At 38.1% G+C, this 25576-nt stretch overlaps 2 protein-coding genes and 2 long non-coding RNA genes across 5 annotated transcripts; 2 read left to right on the top strand and 2 right to left on the bottom strand.

The window, feature by feature from the left end:
- Positions 1-452: 452 nt before the first annotated feature.
- On the bottom strand, positions 453-19315 carry LOC126921682 (protein yippee-like 1). Its single transcript, XM_050733441.1, has 5 exons — positions 19100-19315; positions 3439-3876; positions 3228-3271; positions 2921-3029; positions 453-2828 (listed from the first exon to the last, which is right to left on the bottom strand). The coding sequence occupies exons 2-5, from the start codon at positions 3538-3540 to the stop codon at positions 2739-2741; spliced, it is 345 nt and encodes a 114-aa protein (XP_050589398.1). The 5' UTR covers positions 3541-3876; positions 19100-19315; the 3' UTR covers positions 453-2738.
- LOC126921687 (uncharacterized) lies at positions 4256-8043 on the top strand. Its single transcript, XR_007712511.1, has 2 exons — positions 4256-4661; positions 5137-8043. It is a non-coding gene; the product is annotated as an uncharacterized LOC126921687 (long non-coding RNA).
- On the top strand, positions 10279-15794 carry LOC126921699 (uncharacterized). The gene is made up of 2 exons (XR_007712523.1): positions 10279-10467; positions 13944-15794. It is a non-coding gene; the product is annotated as an uncharacterized LOC126921699 (long non-coding RNA).
- Positions 19316-19955: 640 nt separating the features above from the next.
- Positions 19956-24231, bottom strand: LOC126921664 (zinc finger protein 530-like). 2 transcript variants are annotated; one of them, XM_050733383.1, is made up of 3 exons: positions 21963-24231; positions 21715-21874; positions 19956-21667 (listed from the first exon to the last, which is right to left on the bottom strand). In XM_050733383.1, exons 1-3 carry the CDS (start codon positions 23336-23338, stop codon positions 21008-21010), a joined length of 2196 nt encoding a protein of 731 aa, XP_050589340.1. In that variant the 5' UTR covers positions 23339-24231; the 3' UTR covers positions 19956-21007. The 2 variants fall into 2 exon arrangements, with proteins under 2 accessions (XP_050589340.1, XP_050589341.1); XM_050733384.1 differs by having other exon boundaries at positions 19956-21658; positions 21963-24213.
- Positions 24232-25576: the final 1345 nt, after the last annotated feature.

The following is a 25576-nucleotide window of genomic DNA, read 5'->3' as shown; positions in this document are numbered from 1 at the left end:
AAGAATGAAATTATCTTTAGATGTATATAATAAACTAAAAACTTTATTATGCATTAAAAATAAGATTATATATACGTATATAAGACGAAAAGAATAACCGAATATTTGTTGTTGTTTGTTCAAAGATCAGACGTAAACAATCAACAATCATAACGCAAAATATACATTTAAACTCAGCTGTTCAGGATAATCGTCTAATATCTCTGTATATACTTACTTATATACATTTGGATGTACAAGTAATTAAAACTGGAACGTGATTTTAATTTTATATACAGCAGAAATAATTTAAATTTCTTTATTTTCAAAAAATTATAAACTTCACATGAACAAGGAAGGTCTTACATTAAAATAAGTTGTCAAATGTCTATATTAGTCAATATAAATAATGAAACTATTATATTTCATATGTACAATTAATAGAGCATCACGTATGAAATAAAATAAGTCGATTTCGATTAAATACCTTGTATTTCTTTTTTTATTATGAACATGTTTTACAAAGCAAAATTGTGTAATGGTGGAAATGGTGGATGGTGGTGGAGGCTGAGAACTACGGAATTAGTGTTGGTGGGGACAATTTAACAAGATCACTGGAATAGTGAGTGCGGATAAAGGGACATCGGCACAGTAATATAAAAAGTACTTTTCAAGAGACAGCATGAGGAATTAGGCCGGCACATTCATTCATCACGTTTCTAAATACACACAAGTACACTGCACTTTCGTATGTATGCATTCAAAACGACGAACGCATATGACTCGTGTTTTCTTAAATATCTGAATAATGACCCCACCTAGTTTTTATACTCCTTATTCAATTTGCGCTTTTCTAAGAGAAACGTAGCACAAGAACCGACCAATCTTTTGTTTGTTTGTACACTTATGTCACAATTATACTTTTGCTTTATATATGTATTTTTTTATTAAAATAGGAATTAAACGTTTTTCACGCCTGCACATTTTGCTACCTTCGTTTGGATATAGAACGCAAAGGACAGTAAATACTTCTTTTTATCGTTTCAAATCCAAATATCAATGTTTCATAAATGTTAGGACCTCTATATCTAAAATAAATGATATCAATTTTAATCGTTTTAAGATTTAAAGAAGATAACGAAGGTAACATCAGAAGTCGCCTAAAAATTAGTTTTACATCATTTCACTTACACAAGCAGTCTCAAAGATACGATATCCTACCAAAAGAAAATTAATTGTATTAAAATGTCGCTATGTCATTATGTATTGGTTTAGCGTGAAAATGACAAATCAGTATTATGGTAAAATTTTTTCGTTTAATGACCAATGAAAATCAATCGTACATTTGGGCTTCGAGAGAGGGATCGGATATCGGAATTCCGATCTTTTGTAAAATAGTGAATCTGCGATGTCGTTGAACTCTATTAAATATTTACAAATGAGATCGATATTAAAAGTAATGAGCAATTAATTTGTTCCGTTTTTTAACTTTTTTTCTCGTTTTTCTTGCTTTAATATTATATATCTCATAGTGCGTGCATAGGAAGGCGCAGATCAATGATTTGTTTTATTCACAACAAAAAAGTTCAGTCATACCACACCTTGCAGAGCCGACGAAAACGTGAACATGTTAGAATACGGTATTTCTTTCTTTTTTTTTCCACTAACAGTAATGGCGACTGGCAGATTAACAGACAGTTTGGCAGGCATGGTGAACATAAAATCAAACATATACACACGACACGATTAATCAAACCTTTTTTCTTCCTTCTTTCTCTCTGTTTCTGTCACGCACAAACGCGTGCGCGCGCACGCACGCACACGTAAGACATTCACTCCGTCTTTCTTCCTTTCGACTTCCGTTTCACACCCGTGATTACTCTTACGGTATCCTTATTTTCTATATCCATGAGGTCCTATAATATTATAACGTAGGCTTTAATATGCTATACTTGTAAGCTATTCTAAAAACTACCAGCTGCGTCGCCTACGATGCGGCACAGCCATCTTAATTAATATTAGGAATATCGGCAGTGAAATTCCAATGATAGACGCGGCGGGCAGGCAGTCAGTCCAGCAAAGTCTGTGGCACTTGCGCTGCTCCGGTGCAATAACGGATTAAAAAACTTGATCTTTAATCGGGGTGCCCCGCGCGTTAATTTTTAACATTTATCATTGCGACATTCACGGCAAAATGTCTAGAAAGATAATGAATTAAAATTAGGAGGGCACCCCATTGTTCGAACAGAGCGATTCTCCATCTTTATTTCCACCATGGCACCTTCGTCATCATATTTACCATAGCTTACTAACGTCATTATCATCTGTTTTTTGTTCCTTATATTCTATATTCATTTGTTTTTTCTTTCTTTTTTGTTTCCCGTCTATTTCATTTTCTTCTTTTATTACGGTTTGTTGAAAAATAATTTTTTTTTTCTTTCTCTCTTTACAATACTTCCTTGTTTGATCGATCCGCGACGCCGCGGATCGCCGGTGTCATCGCTTGTATGATGAATCGATCGGAAAGAACGAAAAATAGCGTCGAATTGTCCGAAACATAAAAAGTTACTAAGATTACAAATCACAAATGAAATCACAGACTTTCGTTGGTGGTTTGACAGAGGGGAGGGGGCCGCACATTGCAGTTAGAACAACATTGTAGGCATTATTCTTATATCAGGAAAAGTTTTGATGGGCCTCGTATATGTTTTTATCGGGAGTATCCTGTTTCTCTTGCAGCGGGTGACCCTCGACTCGATCTATTCCCATCCATTCTCCTTGATCATGTGAGCAAGCTCGATTATAAACTTGCCCTCTTTATACTTTTGACTCGACTCGAACGCATGCTCCTACAAAATTTCCAAGCGTCGTTAGTAAATACCCGGATCGATCTACGTGCATACACGTAGCTGTCTTCTTAGAAATTCCAGAGGGAACTTACGTATTTCCACCCAAGGGTGGTCTTACAACATTCACAGTAAATATCAGCGACAGCATGAAGGCCAGTTAACAGAACTCGCTCTTCCGCAGGACCACAGCCTACATTCACCCTAAAACAACAAGAAGACCGATCATTATTCTTTATCATTTACATAAATAGCCTATCGTATCGGGACAGACCAACGGGAATAGAAGAAGAGAGACGGGCAGAATATACAGAAAGCACGAGAAGTTTCACGGGTAAAATAACGCGTCCTACTTTCCATCGCGATTTGATCTCGCCTCTCTGAAGACATTAGCATACTTACACGGAATTAAAGAGATAGGCACGACCTTGACTGCCCTGGAAGGACTGCAATCAAAAGGAAAAAGCCTGTATAGTAGACTGCGCATAGTTGCACACATATGTAGAGGATATATAGACGCATAAACACGCACAACACAGGTATACATCGATGTGTGCAGAGCTCGGAAATGAATGCGAGAAGTCTGTTCGTTACCTGATCTAGCACGGCTCACCTTAGAGATGAGTTCGTCGTGGTTGGCGAGGTGAGCACGGCAGTGAATGCACGAATAAGTGCGGTGACACGAGGGCAGGTATGCTTGAAAAGTTTTGACCATGATGGCGTATCCAAACAAGCAAAGAAATCTTCGCCCTTGTCTTCTTCTTCTTCTTCTTCGTCGTCGTCGTCGTCGTCGTCGTCGTCGTCTTCGTCGTTAATTTGTCTCCTTCTTTTTCTTATCAAGTGTCCAGACGCCTCAATTCTTTTTCTCGACCTTCGTCTCGTCCTTCCTCTTTTTTCGTTCGTGAAAATGTCTGGCCGTTAACCAGTGACCGATTAATATATCAAATTTTTTCCAATCGCGGGGTGGTGGTGCAATAGTGGCCCCGTTCACCGCCGCTTCGTACTCCGATCAGCTGTTGAGCTGGTTCAGACAGCGCCGGTTCGGGGACACCTGTCAATAAACATCATTATTAGTAGTCAATATATACTCGCCGCTCTTCTCTTTGTATCTCTAATCATAGCAATTCTTATTACGGAGAGTTATAAGATCGACTGTGTGTTGTGCAACTTAAAATTACGCGCTTATAACATCTACGATGACGACACGCGTTGTATGCCATTGTTCAGGGATAGCCGCGTGATCTAACTAACGCAATGCGTTCAATCCGATATCATTAATCTCTACCACGAACAGATGACATCTATTTGAATAGGATCATCGAGATTTTATTAAAGATAAAACGAAGCTAATATCTGTAAAAGTTAAAATACATGAAAAGGGATACCGCTTTCTTCTGGAAGAGTGAAAATAAAAAGAGAAAAAGGAAGAAAAATGAAAGCTCTCTAATAGCCGTAATATCTTAAGGTAAAATATAGCTATATACTCGAGTTGAGTAAACAAAGGCAGTCACGTGCGAAATGGACTAAAATTACATTCGTTTGGCCATTAAAAATAAAACAAACATTGGCTTCTAAGCGTTTTCTTCAGAATCCGCGTTCTCGTTACGTTGTACGCTCCACACACTATTTACTCGCTATCATGTATATTTATTCCACAACTATCAGTTCCGAGTTATTTATAACGGCCTGTTAAATAACGTGCGTGCTCTGGCTCCAAGCACGTTAAACCGCGCGCTGTGGCTTACTATTTGAGTGTACTATGGAAAACCAACAGCTGAGAAGAAGAAGAAGCAAAGGAGGGAGGAAGAATCTCAATACGGTTGCCGCATCGCGTCAGTAAGATAAAGAGAAAAGCAGAAAAAGTATAGATAACATATGGTGCACCGCATATATGAAAATAAGAAATGCATACGCGCGCACAGCGGCGGAACAGCGAAACTGCTTGAACATTTTGAAGCGCAATAGCATTGATGTACGCTCCATATCGAGCGACCGGCTACGCCACGTGCTGGCGTGTGTTCAAACAAAGAAAGGAGACAAGGTCTTTATTATGATGCACCTAAAGAAAGACTTCTTTATAAGGATCGAGGAAGCACGGGCCAGTCTCTCTTCTTGTTAAACGTTCACGCTTCCAACCTGTTTCTGTACAATGTTTTTTCTTTCTTTTTGAGATCACACGATCTTAATATGAGAATCATTTGGAGAGAGAAAACTTTAAAATGTCGAAAGGGAAAGGATTTTATGAATAGCATTTGTACGACTTTAACCAGAATCTTTGGTTTAATAGAAATTTAAAAAAAGATCCTTTTAGGTAGGCGGTTGAACGAGGTTTGTAAAATGTTTGGAGAAAATACAGTGATTCTGGATAGAAAGGTAATTTTGAGAAAATCATTTCCAAATTCCAAGTCAAGGATGTTTAACGAACGATGCATCCCGCAGCAGAGGCACTCAGGGGTTGCCATATGCTTGTAGTTCTTAAATGCAACTGCATCCTGTTGTACCTTACTGTGACCTTGAGCTGTCTGAAGGCCGCTGTACTCATCGTCAGAATCGTCAAGTTTCTTTCATATTTATCTGCTAAAGATACTGAAACAAAAGCGTAGCATTTGGTTTGAAACGTCAATGTAAATTGTGCTTCAGGCAATCTCGAAAGAAAACGATTTCTATCTATCTATAGATACATCGTCGAAGCCTTCTTGAAAAGAAAAATCTCGAAGCGGGACGATCTTCGTTTTCTCCAGCGCCCATTGCCCAAAATTAATAACGCGAAAGATGGAGAGAGAAAAAACTAAGAATATCAACAACGCTGTAATTCAGTTCAAGGCCTCGAAATAAAATGTAACATCGTTCATTAATATGAATGAGAAGTGCATCATAATTATGATAATCTCGTTTCCATATTGTATTGAAAAAGACACACACACACACACACACATATATAGTGGCGTACGTACGAATAAAAATAAGAGAGCTTTTGTTTTGTTAGACCTAGCGAGGTGTTCCTGCTTTATAAGAATGAAAGAACGGTAACCTCTTATTTGGATTAGAGAGCCAGACGCTTTCTGCGGCTTTAACCCGTATCCTCCTCTCCTTCCTCTTTTTTCCTTCTTCAATCCTTCTTCGTCACGTCCTTTTCTTCGCCTACGTTCCCTCTCTTTCTCTTTCTTTCCGTCCTCCTCGTTCTCTTTCTTTCTCAGCTTGAATCAATCGAAACAATGATTCGTCGTGGCCTTGCGATAACGGTACTATGTACTTCACTTTTCAGGCTTATGGCAGCGCGCGGAATTAACAGCCTGTGTGACACAATCGCCGGACACACTTCCTGCTGTATTATTTCTGACGCGTGAGAGTCACTCTAAAGACCATAAAAAAAGGAAAAGAATGCGACGTAATTAAAACAAATTATAGCTCTGTTCAATTTCTTGAAACTAATTTTACTTTCTGTATGTTTAAACTCGTGGCACGTAGTTTCTTTACTAATTGAAATTAGCATATTTGAAATGGAACAACTTGAAAGAGAATGACGCTTCAAGACGATTTTAATCTGCCGAAAAGTAAATCGATACAATAATTCGATTCATATTTTATTTTGAATGTCGACAAGGCACCGATCGGTCTGACAGAATAAAAGCATACCATACTTTCATTCACAAATACGTAAAACCGTTATCGGTTCGCGTGTGTTACATTTAAAGATACGAATTCGCATTTGCGAACGATTATCTGCTAGGGTTAAGCTTGAAACGTAGTTTCATATCTAAATGCATAAAGTTATCTAATGGAACGACGCAGTAGTCCATAATTATTTCAAATACTAAGAATATGAATTATAAAAATTATAATTATATTTATAGACTCTATAGACTAACAAATTACGAGGACAATGATTAATATATGATAACTTGTAGCTTGTAATGTTTTGCTGACAATATTAACTGAATCGTGCAAAACAGCGCAGGAACTCTTGAATAAAAACAGGAATAGAACCCTTTAAATATAATGTACGATATAATAAAAGACGCTTCTAAGGTTAGATTAAAAAATTTCTTAGGCATCTCCTCGAGCATCCTTGAATACACTGACGATAAAGAACAACTGTATAGAATGGTGGCGCGGTTCGATGGCCGCGGACTATGAATCCGCAGAGAGGCCGTACAGCAAGAAAGAAGTTTCCCGACGAATTGTTGGGAACAAAGAGATGGAACACCGAGTCAATACACGGCCCAAGGTCATTGCTACCCGTCGCCGGCGCATCCTCGGAATTTCCGATTTTCTTGTCATCCTTTTTTTCCCCGTGCCATGCCGGTGCAGACGGCGTGCGCCGTGCGAGCCCACCTCGCCAATGAATAAGACACGAAGAATCCAGTGAAAGCCCGTTTCTACCCGCGATAGACGCTTTTTCCTTTTTCTTCACCTGCTGTTGATATATGATGCGTGTTATGTACTTACTACAGACGAAGCGTGCAATAGGGAAACACGTGGAACAGATGTCGTGCGGTGCAAACTGCGTAACCCTAAAGCGTACAGTTCACTCTCGAAAACTGAGTTGCGCAGCGAACAACTTCTAGTTGCGAAGTTGCAAACAGTCGCACACACGTTTCAGAGCGCGTGAGTGAGTCATAACAGTAACTCACGATGTTTACAGACAATGAAACTTATTTTTAAAAATGGTCATGTTTCCGTTCACCTTGTTCCAATACTAAAAGCAAAGGAAGGAATTTTATAAAATCGAAGGAGCATAGAAAACCATTTGGACGTTTAGGTTTCGGTCGTGTTTTCATCGAGCGACAGAAACCTTACGATATTCGGTAGGATGATAAGATAAACGATTGGATTCTTCTGATACTAAAGATAGATATCGACACCAGAATTTCAGGACATCCGTAGACATTAGATAAAACGAAATAACCATTTATGCGATACACCGAACGTTTATCGGGAATTGAACGACGCATATGCTTTGATGTTTCAAAAGGTGAATCGATAAAACAGAAATTTTACGTCGTACCTTATGTATCCTTTGATTTCTACTTTAATTTTAAATTTATATGCCGTTTCAAGTATTAGTTACAAACGTGCATATTTATGAACATGTTTTTATGTAAATGTGTCTTACATGAATCTAATACGCTTAGAAGATCACGAGAGGCAAAAAAACGACTTATAACTTGATATACATACATGGAATTATTGAGAAATGTCGTTTCTTTCGAGAATTCAGGGTCAATAAAGAGGCAATTTGTAAAATGGTAAACAATATTGTGTCAGGATAAACGCAATAAAGATCTAAACAGATGATTAGATTAAATACCGATTAAGCTTTTGCAAAGGTTAACAGTCAGCGGTAAATGCAATCGATATAAATATTGTATATCTTATCGGGTTTTTCCAATCAGGCGTGAAGTTTTTTTTCGGATGATCTCTACGTTAATATCATATAAGAAACATTCTCGTAACGTGAAATGATAACAATTGCAATGAGCTAGATCGTTAATTTCTCGATCAAAAGTTCGTCGAGTGACTTTCGCAGATTTTCGATTCGATATAAATAACGGAGATAGAATGAAAGAAAACCTTTCAACGACATTATCGCAGAATCTTCCCGCGGGAAATTTAATCGGCGCGAAAGATAATCAGGTTAGAGGAAAATTTCGTTAAGGCTTGCATTCTTCCCATCGATAATTTCACGTTTGCACGGCCAACTTATCCATTTTTAACTTAACCGGTAACTCTATCGATAACATTAAACTTCTCGACCGACAGAGCGATCGTGCACGCATTTCAAATAAAGAAGAAGGTGTTTTCGCTAGAAAATTATTCAATCATTTTTATTCAGATGTACACGTGTCTAGAATAGAAATAATTAATCATTTGCCTTATAATATCGAATAATATCGATGGAAATTTGTGATTACAATCTCGTTCCGACGAAGGAAAATTACATTCGTAAAGAAATCTAATTTGGACTCTAATTTTAATTTCTTATGACTAAATAAATATTATGTACAATATGATATTGCATCAGCGACTAACTAAATAACTGAATGTTCGCTCAAATAACCATGTACTAAAAAAGTCATAGAGCAAGGAGTTAACATCGACCATGAACGTTGAAAACGACGCGATGTTCATTTATTCTTCCCAATTGAAACCGACAACCGAACTAAACCGAACCGATCGTTTTGCCACTGTTCGCGTAGATGTTCGATTCATATTGACCAGCATCCCAAATGGCACCGAATGGACTACTCTATCAGAATCGTAAATTGAAACGATCGTAAAGATTCATGAAGCGTCGTTAAATAACACTTATGTTAATGATCGTTCGCGCACACATACGCGTACGACGACGCACAAAATTGTTTCAATCTAGTAGAAATGTGACGACCGTCGTAATAAAAGCACATGGATATATGGCTGACGGCCAACGGTACAAAAATTCTTGCCGATTCTAATTTGGTCCCGATGTCGAGGTACGATCCTCCACGTCCACGTATTATTGTTCTCGACTCCATTGAATAAGGAGTTGCGGCCATCTTCGACTAAACTTCATTCAACGGAGCCAACACATACCACACGCATCATGTGGTAACCCAATACAAACACGTGACGAGCGCGCGATTATTCGGGATGCTGTTACAGCGAAATCGCTATCGAGTAGATTAAGCTGAAACTATCGAAGTTCGCGAGGAGTCGCGTAGCACCTGTTTCAAGGACCTCGGCGAACCTTGCGTTCGTGTACCGTAGGCGTCTAACCAGAAATCAATTTTAATCGATTTCATGCTCGGCCAGCCATCTAAACTCTTCGGTGAACCGAATGTACGTATTTATTTGGAAATTTTGATACTTCTATCAAGTTCTAGATGGCTACACCATAGACTAAGAGCTAGTACACAATATAACATAATAGGCTTCCCCTTAACCTTTCACTAACTCGATATAACAGGTAAGGTTAGTATAATAAAGTTGATATAAGCAGCTTAAAAAGTGCTAGTAAATACGCTCTAATTTCCACTAGAGGTCGAACGTACGAGTTCCATGCGAATTGACTACAATTCCTCATTTGTTTTTTACTGTTCGAGCATTTTCACGCCGACTAATTTGCAGTAGAATTATCGTATCGATTCCAAATATGTATAAAACAATCGTTACGTTATAACGTAGACAAGGGTAATCCATGCAAATGTGTTGCACACGTATCGCGATGCCATTTAGTGAGCCATTAATCGCATAGGTTGAAAATTATCAGGCTCTTATATTTGATACGGCGTAAAACCAAGAAACGAGCATTCTTCCGACAAAAACTACCGACTGCATCGATAAAGCATTCCCGTGACATAATCGAGAATCTACACGCGACCGATAATTCACATGCAAAAGAAAGTGTTGCATGAACGAATCACATACATGTCTAGATACGTATGTATATTCTTTGCATATTTCATGTATATTTCATGTATTCTGTTTGTATTCATAGAATGTTGTCCATCGTTTAAGTGGCGCCATTTATAAGTTGTCGTTTAAAATGACGAGTGGCTACAGAAGCGTTGAAAACATATTTCAAGCACATAGACGATACTTCTCTAAGAATACAGACGATCGTATATTTCGATAAAAATATTAGTTATTCTTAATTCTCAAGGTAAAACTTCAAATTCTACATGATGACTATAGTGCCGGTCAATTACATATGTACGTGTATGTAGTCGTACAATTTCATTTCGTAATAATTTCATTTCGTTCCTGTCGGATTTCATTTCGAGTTCACAACTTTATTGACGTACGCACACACACACACACACACACACACACACACACACACACACACACACACACACACACACACACACACACACACACACAAAACTGAGGATACGATCGTGATCGACTACAGCGATAAACGAGATATCGATAATCTCCATGATGTAAAAGAAGGATGGAAGACGCGCTATGTTGTAGTTCGATATGGCACGCGCGATAATCGATAACTCTTTTCAACGACTAACCCTATACGGAAAAGGGTTAAATGATCGTGAACAGTGGCGTTCGCGAGAAGGCAATCACGTGTTTGACCCACGATCGACGGAACACGCATCGCGGGTCATGCAATACAGTCACGACTCCGCGCGTCATCGCGTGTATTGACAAAATGTTTTCTATTGCATATCACATGCAAGGCGGTACACGGTGATACGGCCTTAACTTGGATTACATGCAGAGACGACGTAGATCAACGTCTTTCATGATAACAGACCCACAGAAAAAAAAAATAAAAAGAGAAACAGCGAAGGATCACAGTTTTTACAAACATTTGCCAAGTAGCTTACACACGATAATGTTTACGTTTTGCACAATCTGTTTACACTAGAATACAACGTAGTAAAGTCTCCCGATCTTTACAAACTGACCTTTTCCTGAAAAACAGGCTTCTCTTCTGCATTGATAAAAAGAAATAGAAGTTCGAGGTGCTACTTCCTATCTGAAAAAATATATTTATTATCGACGAACTTATTCAGCAGAAGGTACACGGCACAAATGTACACGTAGAATTAAGCAAACATTCGTATTGCGATAATGTCGTGCATTTAGAAAAATTAACACGCTCGAATATTGGCCAGGGTTCAATTCCTCGGTTGATAAAAGGTCGGAAAATTTCAACGAGAAGGTTCGATGTCAATGGATGTACACTTAATTCAGAATAAGGACACGGAAAGAAAGAAACGTAACAGCAAAATCGAATATTTACGACGTTTACACGTATGTATAGTCTCCGCATTCGAATTTCACAGTTCGTATCTCGCTATAAAAACTGAAGATAGACGACACGTAACGTACGTGAGCGTAAAAAGATCAACGTTTGGATACGAATAAATACTATGCGCGACTAACGATATATTGTATAGAAACGAACGTCAAAAAATAAAAAGCATATGAGAAGTAAAAACAAGGGGATTGCGTATTATACATTTTCTACGAAGATTCGCAATGTTACAAGAGCGAGGTACGTGGGTTCGAAAAAGCTGCTGATCTCTGGCTAAGTGTAAATAGCGAATGTACGCACTTGGAATACCAAGTGCACCATAAACACAAACATTAGTGATAAAGAAACGAGTAACGTTGCGTTGTTTCCCTCTTTATCTCGTCGGCAAGGATTTAACACGTTTTACGCGACGATCAAAATATCTCTCGCTGATAATACGATGTAAACAATGAGCCCCGATAGAATTTCGTATGGTACGATTTAATAAGAAACGTATATGTAAATATAAAGTAGGAAGAATACCATTTTATCGTTATTTTTCGCGAGTACTTCAATTTTATTCCAACACGACGCCTTTATGCAGATTAGTTCGTAAGAAACATCGTCGACTTACGTTCCCTTTAGTCGTCGTGCAACGACGATATCTCTTCTCCCTTGTCTTCCATTGAATGCACAGGAAGATATGGCTTTAATAAATCACGCAGACCTCTCGAATAGGGATAAGAATCCGACAGTGCATCGTAAGCAATAAACATTTCCATAAAAAAGAAAATCTGATTTCATGAATTTCTCGATACTTTGACCATTTCCATTAGCCCAATTCACAAAACATCTTTGAACTTCATATCGGAAACCTGAGAAAGAAACAAATTCTATTAAATTCTATTTCGATGCTAAGCTAAAATAATCGACGGTAGACACGTTGCGGTCCGATATAAAGTGAGAAAGGTAATGCAATCCAGATATCATTCGGCCAGTTATTTCTGCGAAAAGTAACCGCGGATTTGCTTCTTTGTTCCTGAACACGTTACTTACCAAGAGAACGCTATCGATCCATATGTTATGGTAAACGTAAGATCGCGACTAGGAACCAAAATATTCGAAGATATTTCGTGCACGCAGCAACCGAAAAATTTCAAGCAGACATCCGCAACGGGAGGAACAAGCTCACACGTAATCGCCTAGTGCGTATATTCATACATCCGTGTATTTCCCCCACGAGTAAGGGAAAGAAAGAGAGAGAGAGAGAGAGAAAGAGAGAGAACAATGACTCTAAAGACGTCGCGTTGCGCGCGTTTTCTTCGCAACAAGTTTTACATTACACGCCGCGGCGTGGCGGGACTGAACGACGAGCAACGGCGTGTTCTCGCTTAGCATACAGATAACTCTTTCGTTGAGCAAGGTGCACGATCGTTTTATAAATAATTCGCGCGGACGTCTAAAAGCGCCAAGATTGTTGAACCACGAGCAAGATTGCATGCAAGAACAACGAGTAATTATATACAATATAACGGTGCCATGCACACCACGCGAAGGAAGAAACGGACCGCGATAAGAGTGAATGCGTTGCTGCGAATATTTTTTTCCAATCGCGTTGAAGCTACTAGCGAAATCTTTTAAGTTTGAAATCAAAAATTTTGTTAAGAAAATTTCGCTCTTTTAATATCGTTACGTTAAGATTTATGAAAATTTAACGACTAATTGGTCATAAATCAGGACTAAATATGAGTAGTTAGCGAGGTAGGCTCTATACCAGGAATGCACGTAATCCTAGGCCAGACAACCATAAAAGTGAGTCATTAATATCCTAAATGCCGGAGTTTTGTTCTATGAAAACAAAAATGGTGGGGAGAACAAACACGTGAACGTGAATATATAAACCTAACTAAGTACGGCTACTGATTCATGGTAAATAACACAAAAGGAAAACGCACGAATTGCGTAGCGTACATGTGGCGGTGCGTTGGACAAGCGTATGCACGAGTACGAATGAATCATACTTCCGAGTAAATCGTTGAACGACGATTCAATAACCCAGCTGGCTTTTTTGCCGTGCAGATTTACATTTCATCGCGACGACTCGTTGAACATAATTAGTGATCCGCGCGTACTGACAACGTTCGACGAACCAAGATAACCATGATAATGGGAAATCTAAACCTTAAGTTCCAGGATTTTGGTTAGCTTTCTAAAACGTATTACGAAAGACAAGTACTACATTATCAAATCGATGAGCACAAAGCGAATAGCCTCTTTCCTATTAGGGCTCGTTATTGGTGGTCAGCGTTTTCTTTCATCCTTGTTCTCCCTAAACTCCTCCTTCCTTGTATCTACATATATATCTGTATGTATTCCAGACTCGAGTAAACATATACATATCCGTGCTTATATTTACGTATAGTATGTACGGCTTCGACTATTGGCTCGTCAACTACGAGTAAAATCAAACAAAAACGGTGATGCACTACGTGAGAGCGACGAAAACACTACGTCTTTCTCTCCTTCTTATTTACCTCGTAAATACATTAGGAAATAATAAAAAGAATAAACAAGGGGAGATATGCGGCTATCTTTTTATCGATACTTGGAATAGCCGCGAACTTAAATTTCGTGTAAAGATGACATGTTCCAGGTATGTCATAATCATAATCATGCCATTGTTTTCGATGTCTATCGTAGCGAACGTTTGAAACGTTTCAATTATATGCATGGAACAGTGAATGGACTTCATATTTATCCATGTCCCTATTATTCCAAGCAATGGCCACCGGACAAGCAGACCAATGGCGCGTGGCAAGGACTTCAAATACAATCCGGAATATATGTTCCAGATAAAGAATATAATCCAATCTGTAACGAAGCATCGCATGGGATCGTTGGAATCAGTAGAAAAAATCCAGTATCGTGATCTAATCCGTTCGTCTGGTCGCTTTGAAAAAAAGAAATAATGTTTTTTTAAATATGCGTTAGAATTGCTATATCCTAAGTCTCCAGTTTGGTTTTTTTTTTTTTAATTACGTAAACTCGCAATCTTCTGTTGTACAATCGTTACAATGCAAAAAAAATGAGAGAACGATTTGAAAAAAAAAAAAAAGCGAAGTCAAGTTGCGTAGGTCACGCACGTACAACGAACCAGCGCAGCGGTAGAGTGATAAATGATAGCGAGGTTTTTGATCGCAAGCCCGCCGAGCCCCACTACCATGAGAGCCGAGTTTAATCAAGTGCGTGCGAAGAAAATAATATGTGCGTTAGTTTATAGTTCGGTAATAAAGAACGTTTCTAACGGAAGTTTACTTGTGTAGTATAACTGTACGAATTATGAATGGGAATCTTCATGTAATTTGTCACGTTTTACCAGCTATTATGACTAACTAGAAATACATTCCTAGAATTAAAGGTCGTTCGTAACGTTTCCCGATGTTGCAAGATTTTCTTTCACGTACGAGAGCGATTATAATTAAGTACAATCATCGCTAAACATTTAGCAGTATAGTAATTCTAACACGCATATTTAGCAGCAAATCGTAATAAATTACCATTGTGTAAAAATACGTCCGTTATATTACCGAATACACGTAAAAATAGCGTATAAAAAGAGAAACGAAATTGGACGCTATTTATAGATCCCTATAAAAGTGTCACAATTGTTTTCGGTTATACCTTTTCGGTATATTTGATAAATATAGATGAGAAAGGAATGTTACATAAATAACAGTCGTTCGACAATTTATTGTTAATTATTAAAAAGTTATAAGAAAGATAGGAAGATAGCGATAAAAAACTTCAGGTAACTATTATACGTAACAATAAGAATAGTAAAGTTTACTTGTAAACTCTATTTCATTTCAATGAATTTTTTGTATCAACTTACTTAATATAATTTTTCTTACGAAATTCTCTATGCAAGTCTTCCTCTCATACGCCATATTCTTAATACAACTATAAAAGATCACTGTTTATACAGCATTTTATTTTTCTTATTTATTTCTATAAAACTTACTCAAAAAGTTTGGCTGGCAAAACTTATACCCATCCAGTATAGGCGAGGGTTTACGCTTGCGTACATGTATAACGCAAACGCGTCGAATATAACCCTTCACCTTATCCCAACCGCTAGCGACTCAGCAGGAATAAGTTTAAAGATTGTAAGAGGCATTGCCCTGACTGGCGTGGTCGCCAGCGAACAGAGCCTCTGCTGGGAAATGACAGAGGAAGAAAAAAAGCAAGAGAAAAACAAGACCCCCTCGGAGCGTTCTGGAACATGCGTTGGCCAGCCTGCTAGATGGTTCTATCGCGCGCAGCCCAGCTGACAGCCCAATCAGCTGTAAACGTACACAAAAGCGTCGTCCAACAGGTCCATGGAGGACGCGTTCATGGAAACAGAAAATTCGATGCGTTTGCTTGCTTGAAATATTCAACGACTATAACAGAATTAAAAAAGACTTGAAAAATTGGCTATATCGGAGCGTAACGCGTTACGGAAAGATAATAACAACAAGCCACTAATTAGTCATAATTATACTGGAATTCCCACTTTTAGAAAATTTAAATAACTGTGTATAACGATTAGAGAAACGATCATTACAGGTAGTGTTTTTACTCGAGAGTATGTATTCCGTGGAACTTCTTTTATACATGATACACGAATACGTAAAATATCGGTATCATGTTACTCAACGTGTATATTTTGCTTTGTTCGGTGGACGTCAAAATTTAAGACTAGAACTACAGGATTTGTATCAAGAAAATCAAGATGAAGAATTTATAAAAAAAAATATATAATATAAAACTACAAATTATAGATGCACCGTTGTACATTATAAAATTTCTATAAAGAATTGCGAATTCCGAGCAATCTGGTAGTCCTTGTATTAATATCACGGAAACACTTCCTCGTAAAAAAGCAAAATTGGTACGCATGCACTGCACAATAGTGTAAATATCTTAACACCAAACACAAGATAATAAATAATATGAAATGAATTTACCGAAAACTTATTTGACTGCGTTCTAAAAGAACTTTCGTTATTGAGGAGGCAGAAAACGCTCATACATAAAATTAATTACATAAAATTAACTAACAACTTTCTAGGGAATTACTTCTAGGAAATTTTTGGGTAAATGCTTCTTTATAAATAAGAATAGAATTAAAGTGTATCGTAAAAGTATATTATCATTCATTCATGAAAGAAAACAAAAGATTTATATTTGTTAAATAGTCAAAGAATACTTTTGCAGAGTACTGTACATATGGTAGGTGTATATTGGTATGGCCAATAGCATGGTTACGAAGGAACGAGCGAAGAACTTTCGTTGCGCGAATCAAAGTGACTGTATAGCAGCTTGGTTTGGTCGCTGTTGCCTGGCTAGACAGGAATCAAGCGAGGCTACACCACTGCAGCTTAAATAAACACCGGGAGAGGAACAAGCGCGGCGCACAGCAGCAGCTTCGAGTTTAGTTAATTCGGGTCATCGTCCTTCGTAACTCGTCGCGCATATTTAATTTTCCATGTAAAGCGTCCTGTGGACGAACGCATCACGCGGATGTCGCTTTCAAAGCGAATTGCACCTTAATATGCACTTTGTGTATATGGACATCGTCCACACACCAAACGATTCTCGGGCTATTAAATTCGAAAGGCGCTCGATCGACTCGAGAAACCCGTAGTCAAATTGTACTCAATCGGTACAAGTACAAGGAAAGTAGATATATATACTATTTCCTTTTAGAGAATTTCTGTTAACGGTATGATTTTTATAGTAAGGATCAACTTGTACCATCCATTTACTAAAAGATACAACTAGGAAAAGTCCATTTTCCAAGAGATCGTTTTAAACTTGAAAATTATTAATAATTCCATTATCTAGTAATAAAAAAGAATTTCTTTTCTTTTATTGCTGGGATAATATATGGCTTTGGGTTTTGAGGATCTTTAATAAAATACTACTAAATAAGGAGTTGATACAATTTTTGCATTGTAACATTGCTTTCGTTAAATAATTCGATATTAATAAGTAGTATCGTTTTTATAGAAGATAGAAATAAAATATTAATTAAATAAAATAAAAGATTAATTTTTGTAGATACTTCAGAATTGACAATTTTTTAGATGTCACTCTTTTAACAAATCGACGATACGTAAATGTTGATGTAAACTTGGCCAAATATTTACGATAGAAAAATCGATCGAAGTTTGGTGGTCTCGGGTGGAAACACACAGAGGGAAGAAGCAAAGCGTTACGTCAATTCCCTCTACCACTTATTGTTAGCCTTTACCACAGGTACTATGCTGGATATTATGTATGTACGGTTTTTTCAGAGCGATCGAAGCCATTCTGTACGTACGCGTTCACATACAGCAGAGAAAAGAAATGTCGCAAAAGGCTACCCGCGTACTAAAAGATAACAGTTTGAACGTTTTTAAGACGCGGCGGTTGAATCAGCTGTGAATGTGTACAAAACAAGACGGCGCGCATTATCTTGGTGAGATTGCCGGTTAAGTATCAACGAAATTATCACCACTGACGCGGAGTATTACGATGTCGTTGACATTGTGTGTAAGTGAGAAGTAATTTAAAAAATTTGAATAAAAAAAGTCGACGAATAAAAATATATACGAAAAAGAAACGAGGTAGACACACGAAAGGCTGATGGAAATGTAATGAGATGTTAGATGAGTGTAAACTAAGTATACAATGATCAATTAACAATGGAATAATAGATTCTTGTCCTACGCACACGTGCGGACGTGACGACAGAGCTATTCGATATGGCAGATTATACACTGTTACTAAGCGAAGAAAAATTGTAACTAAAGTGCACCATCAACGTAGAAACGAAATGGGATGAGACGATTGTAAAATTTCAGGTATACGAAGTAACAGGAAAAATCGTATGGAAACGCCACACAAAATGACGGCCCTGATCTTCTCGTGGAAGGCAGCTGACAGGCCCCCGTCAGCTGAGAGCGTACACAAAGTCCAATGCCGTATGCGCACGTACTTTTAATCTGCGGCCTATTTCCAAGGGAGAGTTCACTGTCGTGCAAAATTCATATACGTTTGCACAACCCAAGATGATACTATTCTAATCACCTGAATGATTGCACATCAAATAAACAAACTTAAAGAAGAAAAAATAGTATTGCGTCGTTCCAAGCAGAGGTTGACCGAATGAAAACAGCATGGACGTTTCCTCGAATCGCGTTTCAAACATAATATTATTTGTAGAAAAATATTAACTCGAAGTAATGTACAAAATTGAAAGTTCTCGACGAATAACGATCCTTCGATTCGACGCAGATATCGTAAATAACAATTCCTGTGATAAATGCATCTATTGCACTTTCAATTGTCCAGGATACATTCGTGTACTAAATCATGTTTCACGGGACAGAGGAGATCACATGGGAAAATAGCAGTGGTGTTAAAGGAAGTGTCTGTAATGTTTTCAAAGCAAAGAAAAAACGTGTGCATAGACGAAGAGGGTGCATCGAAACAAGGGTTTACGCACCTCCATATGCATCCGTGGCCGCGGCAACGAGCGACGATGTGTGTCCTCGGCCTCTTCTCCGTCTCGAGCTTTTGATCACGGATCACGGCTTCTTCGTCTTCGCGAAATGCCACAAACAACGACGACGACAACTCGTTTTGATCATCACTAACGCGAAACAGTCGCATCCAGCGAGCACCGTACTGCTGATCGGCTCGGCGTCGTTCGATTTATTTCGGTTCGTCCGCAGGCGGGACGATATACGATGACCTATGCGCATGCGCTATTTGCGTTCGTCTATCTCCGGACATCACCGCCAGATATCGCTTATGAACAAATGCGTGTTACCTATCTTCTATTTTTTATTACATTACCAAATGAAACGCGGGAGATTTCAGGATGTTTAAATGAGTAAACAAGTGAAGTACCGCTGCATTCGAAGCGTTTGATTCGTGTGTGACTGTAAGTAACTTGAATAAACTTATATATTGCACAAATGAAACGAATGAAAATTTTAATCGCATAGATGTACTACATGCTCGTATTTTCATAGTTTGAAAAAAATATGAATACTGATTGTTTCGTGTAGCCCATATATTTTCGTGCGCGTGGGCGAAACGTTTACTTTCACAAAATAATCTGTATCGTATGCGAATAGAAACAGGAATGCAGAAGAAGGAAAGGTACTTTAATCGCGAGCTTGAAAAAAGGCACATTAAAGCTCGTTTTACAATATATCATCGTTTAACAATTTTTCTCCTTTTTTTCTTCCATTTAAAAATGTGATTCTAATTTAGGTCGTGTTTCACTTTCGTGTAAAATCACGAAAAAACGCATTGCATGTTTGTTATCTGTCTGGAAAAAATATATATGTATGTTAAAACTATGTAGGAAAGCTACCTTTATTACTTCTTTCATTTCTTTGCGCAATTCTATTAGCTATTACATATCTCTGACAAAACTATTACAAAAGTTTACTATGTTGGATGTTTTTTTGTAAGAATATGTGAATGGCTTTCACACATATCTTAGTATTATAAAGTAAAAAAGTCGAAGTCGAGAACATAAGAAAGTACGGAAGTTCAAGAAATGAAAACGCTATCAATCATATAAAAACAAAACGATTTTAACGATTCGAACTTTATTCGAATCCTTCGAATCAATAAAGTTAATAACTGTCCATTTAATGGAATATAAATTTTCGTAATGCTCTTGCGCGCTTAATTCTCTAGAATTTGTTAAACAAATTTCGCGAATTGCTATAACGTAAAAAATACGTTTAAAGACACCATTCATCTCTCTTTTTTTCGGGCAGACCTACAATTTTAAATGCTCCATAAATGCGCTATGTCTGCCACCCTCTCCCTCTTTCTTGATACATTCTACATATTTACTTTTTACTGATCATTCACACGATCAACATTTCTCTCGACTTTCACCATACAAGCGCAGCATGAAGGATAACAACAAAGCAGTAGTACATAAAAAACTTATTTTTTTACGTTTGTTTATTCAATATGTATTTCCTTATAAAGTGATGTCCTACTAATTAAAAGTAAATGAAAAAAAGTTCACCAAACAATAGTTAATATATTCATTAAAATTCTTCTTCTCATTAAGGCAACTAATTTGTTTAGTATCATTTTACATATCTAGAGTAAATGATATATAAAGTATATGTAAAACACTAATATATGGTTATTTTTATTTTCTTGTTACAAGCCTTACATATTTAGAATATAATATGTATACTTTGTATATATACTCTTGTAATAAAATTGGTTATTTCGTATTCGATTCTAGAGATAATAAATATATCTAACGTGTAATGTTAGTACAAGAGAAGTGCGTGCAGAGGGTGGCAGCAGGGTGCGCATTTGGGAGTGCTATTGTTCCAGGGATCGACCAATCCCCACTTTCTATATCGTCTCACATAGTGACATTTAACTGTATTGCTTTAGTGTCCACAGAGCACGCTTGTTGTTGTTGTTGCTGTTGCTGTACCTGCTGTTGTACCTGTTGTTGAACTTGTTGTTGCACTTGTTGTATTGCTTGAAGCTGTATTGTTTTTGTATCTACAGTGCACGTTGTTTGTTGCTGTTGAGGTTGCTGCTGCTGCTGCTGTTGCACTTGTTGCACTTGCTGTTGCTGCACTTGTTGTTGTTGCACTTGTTGTTGCACTTGTTGCTGCTGTACCTGTTGCTGCTGCTGCTGTTGTTGTTGCTGCTGCTGCTGCTGTTGTTGTTGTTGTTGTGCTTGTTGAGCAGCAGCTTGTGCAGCTTGTCTCTGTTGTTGTCGAAGTATGCTGGGCGGGGGATCCATGTGTTGGCGTTGATGTAATAACAAATGATTCTTCTGATAAAACGCTTTTCCACATTTATCGCACACGTGTGATCTTATATGGCAGCTACCATCCGTATGACGTCTTTGATGTTGAGATAAGCCATGTTTCTGCGCGAAACCACGACCGCAATCGGGGCATACGTGTGGTTTTGGTTTCGGACCTGTTCCTACAGGTGGTGATGTTTGCGTTGCACCATGCATATGGCTGACACCGGGATTTCCGATGGGTCCATTCATCTGTAAACCCTTTGATTGTATACGCATTTCGTATATTACGCTAATGTTGATAATACCTGATGAGTTCCAGAAGTGTTGGGTGTAAGGAAGTGTCCAGGGGTTTGTTGGAAAGCAGCTGCTAACCCACAGAGATCTGTTACAAGAGTACGATCACCAGAATGTAACCTTAAGTGCAGGGTAAGAGCTTCCCGGTTTGAGAAGTCCAATCCACATTCCCTAAAACATTAAATTTAACATATGTAGAAGATTTTAATATAGGCAGACATACACATTTAAACTATATGTTATTAAAATTATTGTTTACCTGCACATAAGAGATTTTTCGTCTGTGTTCGTATTATTGTTATGTATCTTCGAATGGGTTACCAGGTCTGTTTTTCGAGGAAATGCTTCTCCACAAACAGTACAAGCAAATGGAGTTTCTCCTGTATGTAAGCGCATGTGTGCTAGTAGTGTTCTCTTTTGGAGAAATTCTTTCCCACAAACAGTACACGAGTGTGGAACTCTGCCATGCAAACGACCATGATTCACTAACTCAAACTTTCTCTGGAAGGTTGCTCCGCAGTCGTGACAAACAAATGGATGTAAACTGCCATGGAAGCGCGAATGCATTGTTAGGTGATCCTTTTGAGAAAATGATTCTCCACATTCTTCGCAAACAAAAGGTCTTTCCCCTGAGTGGAATTTACTATGTGTCACTAAATGACGTTTTAAAGGAAATGATCTTCCACACTCTTGACAAACAAATGGACGATCTCTTGTATGTACTCGTGTGTGCGTTACAAGGTGGTGTTTTAGTGTAAAAGACTTTTTACATTCTCTGCATTGGTATGGTCGGTCCGCACTGTGAAGGAGAAGGTGAGTATGAAGACAGTGTTTGTGTGCAAAACTTTTACCACAATGAACGCAAACGTGAGGTCGTTCTCCCGTATGTACCCTTGCATGTGTTGTTAGGTGATGTTTTAGAAGAAATGACTTCCCGCATTCTGAACAAGAATACGGTCTTTCTTTTGGTACTCTGACCTGACTTCCCATATCTTGTTGTTGCTTGACCTTTGTTTCGATTTGTGTAGTGTTCACATGTGTTAAAACATGCCCAAAGTGAGCTGTACTATCTGTCTGGCTCGTTGCCACATTGTTTACATTGGCTTGGTTTGAAGCAGCTGCTGCTCTTTTCATTAAAATTTCATTGCACTCTTCTGCTGTGAGCTGTAGTGGTCCAAGAGGTGTCATGAAATGTTTACTCATAGCGTGTTTATCAGATGTAGTAAAAACTAAAGTATTTGAAAAAAGAGATGGTGGGGGTGTTGCATGAGCAGCATCACAATTGCAACCTCCCTTGTCGCATGTTAATGAAAATACATCATGATGTTTCTTAGTACGAACATGCGTGCCGTGCGTTTGATTATGAGCTCCAGCTGTATGATGCGTTGTCGGAGTCTGTTGACAAGTTTCATTCATAGTGAACATGGGTCTACGATGTGTACTATTGGCAACTTTAGCTGGTTTAATGTCAACCTGTATTTTCTGACTGGATCCTTGGTCCTGATTATTATTCACAGCATAACTAATATTTGTAGTAAGTTCACCCTGTGCATTTTCTCGGGTTTCTGCTCCAGGTCCACCAAAGGACCAAGCATACCCAAATCCTGTGCCTACGTTGCCAGGGGTGGTGCACATGTTTGACAGAGGAGTAACGGAGGGGGTGGGCTGGCTGGACGCACTGCTCGTGGGCCCCTCCGTCTCTGTCAACGTATTGTCTGCACCATTTCTTTCCACTACAACAAACTGGTCGGTGGGAAATATTTTGAAAGGTTCTAAATAAACGTACCCGTCACACTCCAGTATCTCAGCTGTGGGTTTCAAAATTGACAATCATATCTGCTTGAAGCAGCTCTAAGTTACTATAATATTTGACCCCTTGATATTAATAGACAGCTTATGAATAATCAAGATTCATAAAATAAAATATGGAAGGTGATAAACACCATGTGTTTGTCATCTGTCACATAAAGTATAACAGATGCTTGGTGTGTTCCCAAGTGTTGCTTTGTCAGACTTAGGAACACACAGTGTTTAGGTGAGGCGAGAGTGCCTGAAGAATTGGAGCAGGCGGCAGAGGGGGCCTGTGCGCTGTAAACCAGGTTCCGTAAATCTAGAGCCGTTCTCGTATTGTTGTCACCGCGCCACCGCGCGCCAATGAAAAAGATATAGTGGTCGGTTGATTTTTCAATATATTTGAGTTCGTAAGTTATTCTTCGTTTCGGTGTTCGGGCCCGCGGCGTCCACGGGTCTTGAAAGACAACCTCCACCTTCCTCTCACGGCACTCCCACACGCTCACTTACACTTCACCTTCTTTTCTCGTATTTCGCGGCACTGAACCTATACTTTGACATACATACACAAGCGGCCGATGGTCATTAATTTTACAGAATTGCATATTTTATTGTCCATACAAAATAGCCTCATATATCGGCCATTTTATTTGTAAACTACCAAAAAACAATGCTGCCAATGCACGCGCGGTTTTGGAGGGAGCAAACCTGGCATAGCGTCATCGAGTGCTTCCGTACTGGCAACACTGTACCGCCGACGCGATTTCTTCCACCATATTTAAATGTTCACAGGTTACAAGTTATTAATCTTCTTTTCAACAATCTTTTTATTACTCGTTCGTTTCTTGATAAAAAGGTCTATTGAAATTTTTTCATATAACGATGTTTCATTATGAAATTTCTATGTGCAATTACTATAGCTACAAGTGGAAAGTGAAAGGTCTATTTTAACATAACGATAACCCATAATTATAGGTTTCGTAGTAATCAATTATCTACTTCAGGATGTAAAGGGGAAAACAAGTATGAGGTGATTACATCGAGTGTCAACAACGCTAATTACACTATAACTACTTTCTACGTGTGAAAATAATTATCATATAGTAAATATAACCATTATTCACTTTTTTAAATTCATTTTTCCGTATACAGATAATCTTATTAAATATCAAACTTCAGGTATCTCATACAAAGTTAAGTATATATAACTAAAAATTATTACTCCGATAAAAGTCATTATAAATTGTATTTATAATGTACTTCATTCGTACTTAATGTACTTCGTTATTTATGTACTATTGTTTTAGTATATTGTATCGTAAGAGATTTCCTGAAACGTTTTCTAAACAATCAGCTTACGAATAAAAGGAAGGATGATTTTTGTGCGGTAATTTTTCGCTATGCACGCAAATAGTTCCATAATCGATGGAAGGTCAATATCACGGACGTAGGTTCTTGTGAACGTGATCGCTTTCGTCATTTATAGCTTATAGCTGATATCTGGCGAGTTATGAAACGTGGGGGCATCTAGGTGGCACGGGGACAGAAACAGCGTCGCCCGCTGCTCGGTTGGTCATCGTCGACGCAATAACGCGGACTCAGCAACTGATAAGCAATCCCGCACGTTAATGGCTCGCGCTCACGACTTGGCAAAAAGCCAGTGCGTGTTGGCGGAATGAGAATCTTACAGCCACGTCCATTCATTTTCTTCTTCTATCTCCTTCTCTCTGTGTTAGACGTAACACGTTGGATTAAGTGCTATCTTTACAAACTTTTACTCATCTTCACACTCAGGCGCCAAGAACATCTTCAACGTTTATTCACTTCTATGCTCGTTTATCTCTAATTAGTGTCGATTACGGTGCTTTATTTCTTTGCAATCACTTCTTAATATTGTCCCTAAAACATCATGGATATTTTTGTAAATTGATAAATATATAGACAAACAGTTTCACTTAATTGATGTATGTGAAATATTTCTTTCGTTAATTAATAATTAGAGAGATGGATATTTTTAAAGATTAATTTTTTTATAACATTTCAATGACATTTTTATTCCAAAGACATTCTTTGAGCAGATTG

The sequence above is a fragment of the Bombus affinis genome, chromosome 11 (assembly GCF_024516045.1).
Source record: "Bombus affinis isolate iyBomAffi1 chromosome 11, iyBomAffi1.2, whole genome shotgun sequence".
NCBI lineage: Eukaryota > Metazoa > Arthropoda > Insecta > Hymenoptera > Apidae > Bombus > Bombus affinis.
The sequence above is the reverse complement of the archived record's forward strand: the minus strand, read 5'-3'. Positions and strand labels throughout refer to the sequence as shown.